At 34.6% G+C, this 12060-nt stretch overlaps 1 protein-coding gene across 5 annotated transcripts in view; it reads left to right on the top strand.

Moving 5' to 3' along the window:
- The window catches only part of MACROD2 (mono-ADP ribosylhydrolase 2), a 47208-nt gene that overhangs the window by 4011 nt on the left and 31137 nt on the right, over positions 1-12060 (top strand). For 4 of the 5 annotated variants that reach the window (XR_008701332.1, XR_008701331.1, XR_008701330.1 and 1 more), the window contains exon 2: positions 3661-3777. Coding sequence is in view for 2 of the 5 variants with exons in the window: in XM_055543451.1 (XP_055399426.1) it covers positions 3661-3777 (117 nt within the window). In the remaining 3 variants the exon portion in view is untranslated. Of the gene's footprint in view, positions 1-3660; positions 3778-5194; positions 6934-12060 lie in introns of those variants that run through there. The other variant, XM_055543453.1, reaches the window with a different exon arrangement.

A 12060-nucleotide genomic window follows, 5' to 3' on the forward strand; every position in this document is an offset into this window, starting at 1 on the left:
TCAACTTCTCTCTCTTAGTTGTCTCATCTATACGTTGGGAATAATACCTACCAGCCTGCCTCAAGAAGAGAGATGCAAAGAGATTAAGTTACCCAGGATCACATAGATTTGCATGATTTGGTGTTAGAATCCAGATGGCTCTGTTGACCATTTTGTTCTCTTTTCAGTGTTGTTCTTGACCCAGATGATAAAAATGTGTGGCTTATTAATTTTCATTCTTCCTGATCATCCTGTGGCAATTGACAAGATTTCCCCTCTTCTCATTAAAACCCTTTTCTCTGCTGGTTTCTATATCACTGGGACCCTGATTCACCTTGTACCCCCAGTGACATCTGTTTTATTTTATTTTCCCATCTTTGTGTCCACTCCCTAAATGTTGTTTGCTTGAGGTTTGCTTTCCTATCTTATCCTTCCCTATGAACTTACTGTAGGACTAGAATTTTAGGTTATGAATTCCAAAATCACTAGGCTGGTTTTCTTTCTCCTGAGTTCCAGATTCTTGATTTCAACTTGAATGCCCTAGTGGTCTTTTTTTTTTTTTTAATTTTATTTTATTTTTAAACTTTACATAATTGTATTAGTTTTGCCAAATATCAAAATGAATCCGCCACAGGTATACATGTGTTCCCCATCCTGAACCCTCCTCCCTCCTCCCTCCCCATTCCATCCCTCTGGGTCATCCCAGTGCACCAGCGCCAAGCATCCAGTATCGTGGTCTTAAATTCAATATAGTGTTGACTCTGGAGTATTGTAGTATTGAATATATCCCATGTAAGCCAGTCCTAGGAATAGGGAAGAATGTTGCTTCCCCAGTTTTTGTTCACTTGTGCTTACATAAACACTTTTTTCAGTTTATTTCTATGAAAGAATCTTTTACATTGATTATTTTATTAGGGTTAGATTACCTAAAATGAGATACTATCCTTAAAACCACTTACCTAAACTACTGTACTTCATAGTATGCTGAAAGAGAATTGAGAGTGTGAGTATGACTATCAGTAGCTCTACATCATGGAGACCTTTGGTAAAGTACATGATACATGACAGCTGACATAACAAAATGAGTGAGGATGCCAGTGTCAGTTTATACATTTAATATTATTAAATTTTAACTTGTTACTCCCTTAGATTCAAACAGAATTTTTACATTATTTTTCCTCCTGTATCCTAGTAGATCATTTTATGCACCATCTAGGATGTGCATAATCAACTTTGTATATTAGTGGTATAGTTTGTAGGATAAGGGCTTCCTTGGTAGCTCAGCAGTAAAGAATCTGCCTGCCAATGTGAGAGATGTAGGTTTGATCCCTGGGTGGGGAAGATCCCTTGGAGAAGGAAATGGCAACCCACTCCAGTATTCTTGCCTGGGAAATCTCAAGGACAGAGAAGCCTGGTGGGCTACAGGCTATGGGGTTTTAAAGAGTTGGACACACTTAGCAACTAAACAACAACAACAACCCAAAACAGTTTTTAGGGTAAGATTAAACTGCTTGGCATGGTATAGAGATTTCTGTGCATTTTTGTTTTATGTTTCCAGTTACTTTTCAAATTTGTGGCCATTTTCCTCCTTGTATTAATATCTTCATTAAATTATTCTTGAATAATTTATTCAAAGCTCAGAATTCTCTAAGCTAGGCTTCAACAGTATGTCAACTGAGAACTTCCAGATGTTCAGGCTGGATTTAGAAAAGGCAGAGGACAAATTGTTAACATCTGTTGGATCATCGAAAAAGCAAAAGAATTCCAGAAAAACATCTACTTCTGCTTTATTGACTATGCTAAAGCCTTTGACTGTGTGGATCACAACAAACTATGGAAAATTCTGAAAGAGATGGGAATACCAGATCACCTGACTTGCCTCCTGAGAAATCTGTATGCAGGTCAAAAAGCAACAGTTAGAACTGGATATGGAACAACAGACTGGCTCCAAATTGGGAAAGGAGTATGTTAAGGGTGTATATTGTCACCCTGCTTATTGAACTTATATGCAGAGTACATCATGTGAAATGGCGGGATGTCCTGATGAAGCACAAGCTGGAATCAAGATTTCTGGGAGTAATATCAATAACCTCAGATGTGCAGATTACACCACTCTTCTGGCAGAAAGCAAAGAAGAACTAAAGAGCCTCTTGATGAAAGTGAAAGAGGAGAGAAAAAGTTGCCTTAAAACTCAACATTGAAGAAACTAAGATCATGGCATCCAGTCCGATCACTTCGTGATAAATAGATAGGGAAACAATGGAAACAGTGACAGACTATTTTCTTGGGTTCCAGAATCACTGCAGATGGTGACTGCAGCCATGAAATAAAAGACGCTTGTGCCTTTGAAGAAAAGCTATGACCAACCAAGACAGCATACTAAAAAGCAGAGGCATTACTTTGCCAACAAAGATCCATCTAGTCAAAGCTATGTTTTTTCCAGTAGTCATGTATGGATGTGAGAGTTGGACTATAAAGAAAGCTAAGTGCTGAAGAACTGGTGCTTTTGAATGTAGTGTTGGAGAAGACTCTTAAGAGTCCGTTGGACTGCAAGGAGCTCAAGCCAGTCCATCCTAAAGGAGATCAGTCCTGAATATTCATTGGAAGATATGATGCTGAAGCTCCAATACTTTGGCCACCTGATGTGAAGAACCAACTCATTTGAAAAGATGCTGATGCTGGGAAAGATTGAAAGGAGGAGGAGAAGGGGATGACAGGATGAAATGGTTGGATGGCATCACTGATTCAATACACATGGAGTTTGAGCAAGTTCCTGGAGTTGGTGATGGACAGGGAAGCCTGGCGTAGGGAAGCCTGGCGTGCTGCAGTCACCTCTTGGGGAGCTTTCCTTGAGACGGTAGTACTGTATAGTGGCTAATGGTGTAGGCTATAGTTGTTGATGGAGATATCTATGTGGATTTTAATGGAAAGCTCTCTTGATTTGAACAAACCGCTGAACTTTGATGTGCTTCATTTCCCCATCTGCAAAATCAGGATAATTATACCATCAGTTTTTCTGAGTGTTGGAAAGATTATTTTAATTAAAGTATACATGTGAAGGTCCTGGCACACAGTGAGTTCTTCATAAATGACATCAGCTGTTGTTAATTCTAAGTGTTTAAAAAGTGTTATACTGTTATAATCAAGACTTATAAAGTATTATTTATAACACCTCCACAAAGGTATTATTAAATTGAAAGGACATTTTTATTGTTGATGGCATCATAGAATTAAGGAATATCTTGGTGGTTGCTTTTATTGTGCTTTTAGCATTTGTATGTATTTGTCTTAGGATTTTTTATTTTATTTATGTAGCTATTATTTTTTTATCTTACCTGTTTCCCCTTTTGTCTTATGAACTCCTCCAGAGTTAAGGTCACCTTTGTACCTGCAGTGTATAAATGTATCATTTGGCACATAGTGGACTGTCAGTAGATGTCTGAAAGAGCTTCTTTCTGGACTGTCACAAGAATGTTTTCCTCATCAGGCTTTGATCTTTTTTTTGCCTGCTGAGTGTTAATTTGACTCCATTCAAATATGGAGTCACTAGATTTGTATTTTGGTATTCTTCAAGCCCGCATCAACTCTTGGTTAATTTAACATGGTTAATATTTAAATTATAAAATAATTCCTGAACTTAAAAGTTAAATACAAATGGAGATTCTGCTTTTATTTTGCAAGAACGTTTATTGAAGATGACCATAGAGGAGAGACGCAAAGAATACATAAGGGACTATGTTCCCCTGAACACCATCCCATCGTGGAAAGAGGAGATGAAGGGCAAGAGCCAAAATGATGGTAAGTTTCTCAGAACATTTTTTCAGGTAGATACCATTCCTATTTGTTTATGACCTCTGCAGGACAATTGGTGATAGAATGGAATAACTGGCACTTAATAAAGAGATGTCATTTTTGCTATATGAAATAACTGGTTGTCATTTAATTGTTTTTAGCAATCTACCCTGTGTTATTTAAACTTAAAGAAATTGTATTAACGTAATTCATGTTTGGAAATATACCACATTTATGTGGTACTTTTTTATAGTTACTTCAAAAAATGTATTCTACAGTAGTGTTTGGAACAAATGGTATTAGGGATATGTTGCTTTGGTGGGAAGGCCTGTTGGGTTTGTTTTGATTAGGTTCATTTGTAAAGTTATTTTAAGAATTGGATACAGTTGAAAGAGTGTATTAGGAAGAACAGAGAAAAACCAAATAACATTTCATGTAATTTTAGAGAAGAGTTTATATGTTGTATGATATGTTATGTTTACTTGTAAAGTATTTGTATGACAAAGTTAACTCACTCTTAAAGTTTTTATGATCTAATGAGAGTCTAGATTGTTTCAGGGAAATATATGTTTTAGAATATAAATGAACTATTAAGTATTAGAAAGGTATATGGAAACAGTTCTACAAAAGCATAAGAGATTTAATGGATGTTTAACATATTATCTCTGAATGAGTACTCATTGGTGTTAATAGTCTGAATGTGAAATTTAAGAAGAAATGGTGTTTTTTAAGGATATATAAATATTGAGAATGAAAGCTGATTTTATGAAAGGGACTTAGAACCTTCTAATTTCATAGATTGTGGTCTTAGATTGGGGCTTCCCTAGTGGCTCCAGACAGGGAATTATAGAGTATTCTATGGACCCAGATCAAGAAGATTAACATGGAATTCCTATGGGCAAAATCTGTGGGAAATAGCAGCCAAATTAGCCTTTGGTGTCTGTGCAGAGAAAACGTTTACCTCCGTGTTTGGGCTTTAGAGAGAATTGTGTTTTTCTAGGAAGGCAAAGCCTCTGGGCTCCTTTGGAGCTTACTCTGCCTGGAAACATGTGTGACCTTGGGCAAATGAGGTAGTGGCTGTACCCCAGGTTCTTTTGGGGTCACTGAACAAGCTGATTGAGATGTACACATCTGACCTGCTTGCCCAGTGTCTTCAGCAAATGCAGTTGTTTTAATAATGGTTGAATTAAGATATCATTGAGAGAAGACAGTGCTGTGTAAAGAAAAGTATATAGATCAGAAGGACAGATTTCTGGGCCTTCTCTGAACTAGGGCCATGTGCCTCTTCATGTTTTGGTTTCAGTTATTCTTTTGTTTATGAGAAACTGATAGTGAATACTTAAGCTCCACTTTTTGTGACAGGTGAATCTCTCTTTTACTTGTGCTTCATTTATCTGATTTTCTTTCTTCATTGCTGTTGTAGGTGGTCATTTTCTAAGGATGATGATCTATTTAAACAAATTTTGCATCCTGAAACAGGTAGATTTCTGTTGCTGCCAGAATAATTGAAAAAGCAATAGTGATACGCAGGCTACACTGCCCAGTTTTGGGTCTGCTCACATCTGTGTAGAGGCTTGGCCTTTATGTTGGTTGCTTCTATTTGAATATTCATCATGAGAGACTTTGGGTTGAACTGGGTTGTTAGAGAACTCAAGAGTTGGGTATTTTCAGAGATACCACAGACCAAAATATTTCCCCCAATCAGAAAAGATACATTGAATAACATCTCACATTGTTCTTCCCTAACAAGAGCCTATTATTTAATCATTTCTCCCAATATGAGCTCTATAAGTGATTTACAACTGCTGTCTATATTTCATTTTTTTCTTCAAGTTTTTTGAATGTGAATGTTTTTCATGAGGAACTAGGTGGTGTTATCAAAATTGTATTTCTATTAAACAATGTTGTATTTCCATTTAATGTTACTGTATTGTGACCCAGAAATTGGTGACTGGTCTCTTCTCTTTTTCATGAAATGGAATAATATCTGTTAATTTCTCTGCATTATATATATCTTTCATTGTGGTTTCTTCCAGTGTTACCTATCCAGTGCTCAATTATACTGAAATATTAGTCAAGAGAGTTTTGGTATTTTATTAGTTTGAAAGATCCTATAAAAATATAAATCTTTGAAAAATGATAAAGGACAATTATATAGTAATATTTTTATATTTTATTTTTGAGTGTTTAAGCCACTGCTTGTAAATGGGTATGTATTAATATATAAGTAGGTATTGGTATTTATAATAATTTAACCTTTTAAGTATAAGATTTCAAACTAAGTTTTAAAAGACATTTGTTTATGAGTCTATGTCATTTAGTTTCTGATTTGTAGGAAAGGAATACTATTTGTTGGGCTAGCATAAGCATAATATTCTAATTTTAAGTTTAATAGTTTATTGTTTATTATCTGTGTTTTTATGGAAGACCATTTTGGCCTTGATGTCCATGATTACATGGAATGTTCTCAAGCTATTGTTTAAAATTTTTTTTCTTAATTTTGTTCAGTTTCCCTTTAATTAAATGCTTCTTATTATTTTATTGTAATATATTTATATTTTTAGTAATATTTAGTAATATATTTTAGTAATATTTAATAGACATTTAAATAAAAATGAGGAGAGTGTCCAAATGTATTTGTTGTAATTTTAAGCTGTCTTAACAAAAGGAAACCAAAAATTGCCAAATAATATAAAATCATTGTTTCTGCAGAAAGAAAGAAGCAAGTAGATGATATTTTTTACTTTGACTTACTAGTTTGATAATATCAGAAAGCCAGGGACCCATAGACGAAGAAGGAAATGGCAACCCACTCCAGTATTCTTGCCTAGAGAATCCTGTGGACAGAGGAGGCTGGTGGGCTGCTGTCCATGGGGTCCCACACAGTCGGACATGACTGAAGCGACTTAGCAGCAGCAGGGACCCATAGAAGAAAGAATGGGAGATTACCCAAAAGACTGATACCCCAAAACCCATTTGCTTATTATTCGTAGTTATATTTGTCAACTACTATTAGTAAATCTCTGAAATTATATGCTTCTGATTACTTCTTCCTCTGGTTAGCAATTATGTAATAATTCTGTTTCATTTGTCAGTTGCTCTGTTGTAGGAAATTTTAAAATACTTGTTTCTCCTATTATACTATTTCTCTAGCACCTGTAATAGTGCCTTATGCCTAGGTGGGCTCAGTTAGTATGTTACATAAGAATGCCTCAGAGGTTAACAGTCTACAAAGGACAATGCTTTTTTTTTCAGACTTTAAAATGAGCATTTACTTCACTCTGTATAATAGGCTCCAGTTTCATCCACCTCATTAGAACTGATTCAAATGTATTCTTTTACACTCTTTTGGACTCTGTGGGAGAGGGAGAGGGTGGGATGATTTGGGAGAATGGCATTGAAACATGTATAATATCATATATGAAACAAATTGCCAGCCAGTCCAGGTTTGGTGCATGATACAGGATGCTCGGGGCTGGTGCACTGGGATGACTCAGAGGGATGGCATGGGGAGGGAGGTGGGAGGGGGGTTCAGGATGGGGAACACATGTACACCCGTGGTGGATTTATGTTGATGTATGGCAAAACCAATACAATATTGTAAAGTAATTAGCTTCCAATTAAAATAAATAAATTTATATTAAAAAAATTAAAAAAAATAAAATGAGCATTTAAAAAGATATATAAAAATAGAGTAGTATAATGAACCTTTATGTGCCCACCATCCAGTTTCAACAGTTAATAATGATTAGTTTTATGTCATGTATATCAGTGTTCCCTGGACATTTCTCCCAGACTATTTTGGAGCAATTCCTGTATATCTTACCAACTTTATCTGTAAATACATGTATGTATGCCTGTGCATCCATCTCTAAAAGGTAAGGGCACATTTTTGTTATTTTAATATAACCACACTACTACTGCACCTGAAAATTAAGAAATCTTTAATTAAATGTCCAATTAGTATTCACATTTTTCTCATTATCTCATAGTTTTGCTTTCTTGTATGGTTGGTTTGCTTGAGTCAAGATCTAAACAAGTTTCACATACTGCATTTAATTGATATATTTCTTAAGTCTCTTTTAATCTGTAGTTTCTTCCCTTTCTGTCCTTTTGCCTCTTGCAATTTATCCATTGAATAAAGTAGGCTATTTGTCTTATAGAATGTGAAATTTTGGATTTTACTCAGTGCATCTTTGTTGTGTCATTTAGCATGTTCCTCTGTCCCCCTGTGTTTCTTACGAGCTGGTAGTTAAATCCAGAGGCTTGGTCAGACTTGAGTTTTATTTTTTGGAAAGATTACTTTATAGATTATTATGCATTCTTTTTTGCATAATGTCTGGTTATTGCTCTCTGTGGTGATTAAGACTGATCACTAGGTTCAGATATTGTCTGCCTAATCCATTCTTTGTAATGTTCCCTATCAACTTTTTGCCTACTGAATTTAGCAGCCATTGATGACTGATCCATTATTTTATTAGGGGTTGCAAAATAGTGTTATTCCAATTTTATCATTCCTCCTTGTTTATTAGTTGGACTTCTATAAAGAATTTTTCCGTGTCAACTTTTTTGTTTTCAGGCAGTACAGTTTATACAGAAAAGGCAAATAAGTGCTGTTTCCTTTTATTTGCCTGTTTTCAGATTGCATTGGTTTTCTGAAATCCTATGAAAGGAACCAAAGGTTCTTTCTCTTTGAATCTTTCTCTTTAGTCCTTCTGTTGCTGCATATGGTAAATGGGAATGCCTCATTTAAAGTTAGTATCTGTACAATACATACAATTACTAAACTGTAGTCCTAGGATATAGTAGAAAGACAAAGATATATGAATGGATGGGTGGATATGATATAATAGAAGGATGGCATTGCTTCTTTGTAGGGACAAAAGTTCAGTTCCCAGGTTTAACTGGTGTGTGTTCTGTTCTCTTGTGCTACTTTCTTTGCTAAAGTTCTACTAGAATACCAGTCAGAGAAACATGATTTTGCCATGCTTAGGCTAATTGTCTCTTACTGGTTGCCCTTAGGGAAAATAGCTATAGTTATAGGGGGATTGTGAATCATTACTTTTAATGTTTATATGAAACAGGGATGAAAACTAAAATAATGAAGATGAGTTAGATGGAAACTATAAAATTATTTTATTCAGGTATGACAAAATGGTAAAAGGGTCATTTAGAAACTTGATATTTCATATCTTATATGTAATATTCAAATCTGATTTATAGGTCATTTGAAAACATTTAACTAGAAAATACCTGAACTGTGAAGTCTTTGTAAGTCTGAATTTCCATTTTTTGAGGTATATAGAAATATTTTGAGATTTGTGGGTTTACTGGAGGCATGTGTGTTTGTTTCTTTTGATTAACTTAGAAGTTCAGCCTTATTTGCTCTCTTTAACTCACTTCTACTTTTGAATGATTTTTAAGAGGTGACAGCAAACCAAAAAATATGTTATTTCTGTAAGAGGTGATGGCTGACCAAAGAAATAAAAGTTAAGTCCAAATTCCTGAGTCTCTCTGTCACATTGAGATCTTATTTCAATGTTTTGAATTTTGTCATATTTTACCTATGTCCCAAGTTGACTGTTGATATTCAAAAATCATCAAAGAAAGAGTATCTTAGTCATGTTTCAGTTCCAGTGCAGAGCCCTGTATTGCTATGCTTAGTAAATTAGCAATAACTATTTCTTGAATGTCAGTATTTATTAATCACCAGAAATGAGGAAATAAGAATATAATTATGTTGCTGAAAATCAGATGGACGGGGTAAGGGACCATGTGGTAAAACAGATTTAAAAGTTTTAGTAACTATGATGAGGTGGGCTTTGCTACAGATTTTAAAACTATATTAATCGCATTATTTTTATTAAATATTTAATGTTGTTTGGAAGACAGGCCACAATTTAAAATGACTGAGTAGTTAGAAACATATTTATAACAGGATTGAATTTAGTAGGGTTATAAAAATTGGAAAGGTATGTTTCCTATTATAGTCTTTTGATATTGATTCCTTTTAATATTTTCAATTTGAGCACTATGCTTTAAAAGTAAAATAATCTATAGAAGCAGAAGAAAGCTCAGAGCAGAACACCTCAACTTTATTAGGTACAAGTCTTTTGTTTTCAGTGGGTGGTGATTTTTCCCCCCATTTTTTACATGATCTTAAAATGAATTTAATTAAAAAACAGAAATCTCTTTTTGCCTTAGGTAACTAAGATCACTCAGGGTTATTCTTTTAACATTTATTTGTGAAGTTTCCATTACCTGTGAAGATGTTGCCCAAGTAGAGCTTATATTAGAAACAGATATTTTTCACTCCAGAAGTGAAAAGTAGACTAAAGACTGGGATTCCCAGGTGGCTCTAGTGGTAAGGAACTTGCCTGCCAGTGCAGGAGACATAAGAGACTTGGGTTCAATGCCTGGGTTGGGAAAATCCCCTGGAGAAGGAAATGGCAACCCACTCCAGTGTTCTTGCCTGGAGAATCCCATGGATAGGGTCACAAAGAGTTGGATATGAATGACGTGACTTAGCACACAGCACATACAGATTAAAGACTAAAATCCTAAAATGATCTGAATTCTTCTATGATCTGGCCTTTCTCCTTTTGGCCTCTTATTATATCACCCTTTTTCTTGGTCTCTGCATCTAGCCACACTGTCCTTTTTTTTTCTGGAATGTACTGTGCTCCTTCCCACTGCTGATTATTTATCATTTTGTTTTTATCTTCACATCTCAGCTTTCAGTTCTCAAATTGAAACCTTTCTATTCTCCCTGAAGTCTTCCCTGAACCCTTGCTCTGAAACAGGTTCCTATATTAAATACTTTCATACAGCATTGGTAATAGTTTGTTTTTAATGTACTTAATCATAGAATTATCTGATCAAGGTTTATCCCCTTATAAAGACTACTTACTGTGAACATAGGGACCATGTTGTCTGTCTTAACTCCTTTATATCCCTGCCATCTAGCATAATGCTTGATGCACAGTAGATATTTAATAAGTATTTGTTTTGTGACTTGAATAAATGATAAACCATTTGCCTGGTGGTATTTCATTTCATACATTATTTTTTGTCTTCTCACCTTTTTTTTTCCCACTCAATTATAAAGATTCATGTGGGAATGATGGCCTTAGAAATTAATCCAGTTGTTTTTAATATAGATAATAAATACTTTTCCTGTCTGTAATATAAGGTCAGTCTTACTCTTTTAAAGGTTAGATAGCCTATTGATAAATAACAGTAACGATTCTACAGAACTACTGTATAGATATTTAACTAGTTAGTTGACCCAAGGATGAGAATTCATGTGTTACGTGCATACATCAGCATTGCGTATTGTTATTTGTAGTACTTAGTAACTAAACATCATTATTTTAATTTCTGTGTGCTTAAATGTCAACACAACTTAAGTTAAATGAGTGTAAATGTACAAACTTAGGCCTATTATATAACAACAGTTTTAAGTGTGGAAAAATTTTCAGGTATTCTGAGTGCCTTTATTTTGTAATTATTGATTTTTGACACATAAAAAAACCTAGAAATTATCTTATTATTATATCCTGTTTAAGCCCTTTACTGAGTTTATTGGTTTGCATCAAAAAAGAACTTGGCTACAGATAAAGAATTAGGTTCCCATGGAAGAATTAAGCTGAGTAAGAGAATTCTGAGGATAAATGACGTTCACACTAATGTGTGAAAATATAAACAATTTTTGTATAGTGGTATTTTGTGTGAAGATGTAAGCATTGGTTTTGTCAGACATTTGTGAAATAAGGTTAACTTCTAAAATGGAGGAAAAAGAATATGAAATGATATAGGGATTCATAATTCACTGCATGGTTTTTGTTTTTCCTCTGCCTTTAGCTTATCCTTGGTCTTCTAAACTACTTTCCAACACAGTTTTAACAACACATAAGTTTTATTGCACATTGCATTGTGCGCCACCAAGTGCTATGTAAATTGTCCTTGGATTTAAACTTGTTTTTTAAAATAATGTAGACAAAAATAAATTTTTTTTGATACATGTAAATATGACCCAGTTTTGAAACCACAGGATTAAAAGATCTTTCTGTGTATTTTATAGGTCCGTAACTTCATCACAGATTGTGTTAGTTTTCTTTTTTAACCCATTAAATGAATTATACGAGTAAGTATGGTTTTACTTAAATCTATTTGATCAATGCAGACAGATACTTTGAGATAGGTTATAGACTGGTGGCAGCCAAAGTCAACCTTCCCTCCGACCCTTGTCCCCACCTTGATTGTCTTTCCTGTATAAGAGTCTTCTTT

Source organism: Bubalus kerabau, chromosome 13 (genome assembly GCF_029407905.1).
Source record: "Bubalus kerabau isolate K-KA32 ecotype Philippines breed swamp buffalo chromosome 13, PCC_UOA_SB_1v2, whole genome shotgun sequence".
NCBI lineage: Eukaryota > Metazoa > Chordata > Mammalia > Artiodactyla > Bovidae > Bubalus > Bubalus kerabau.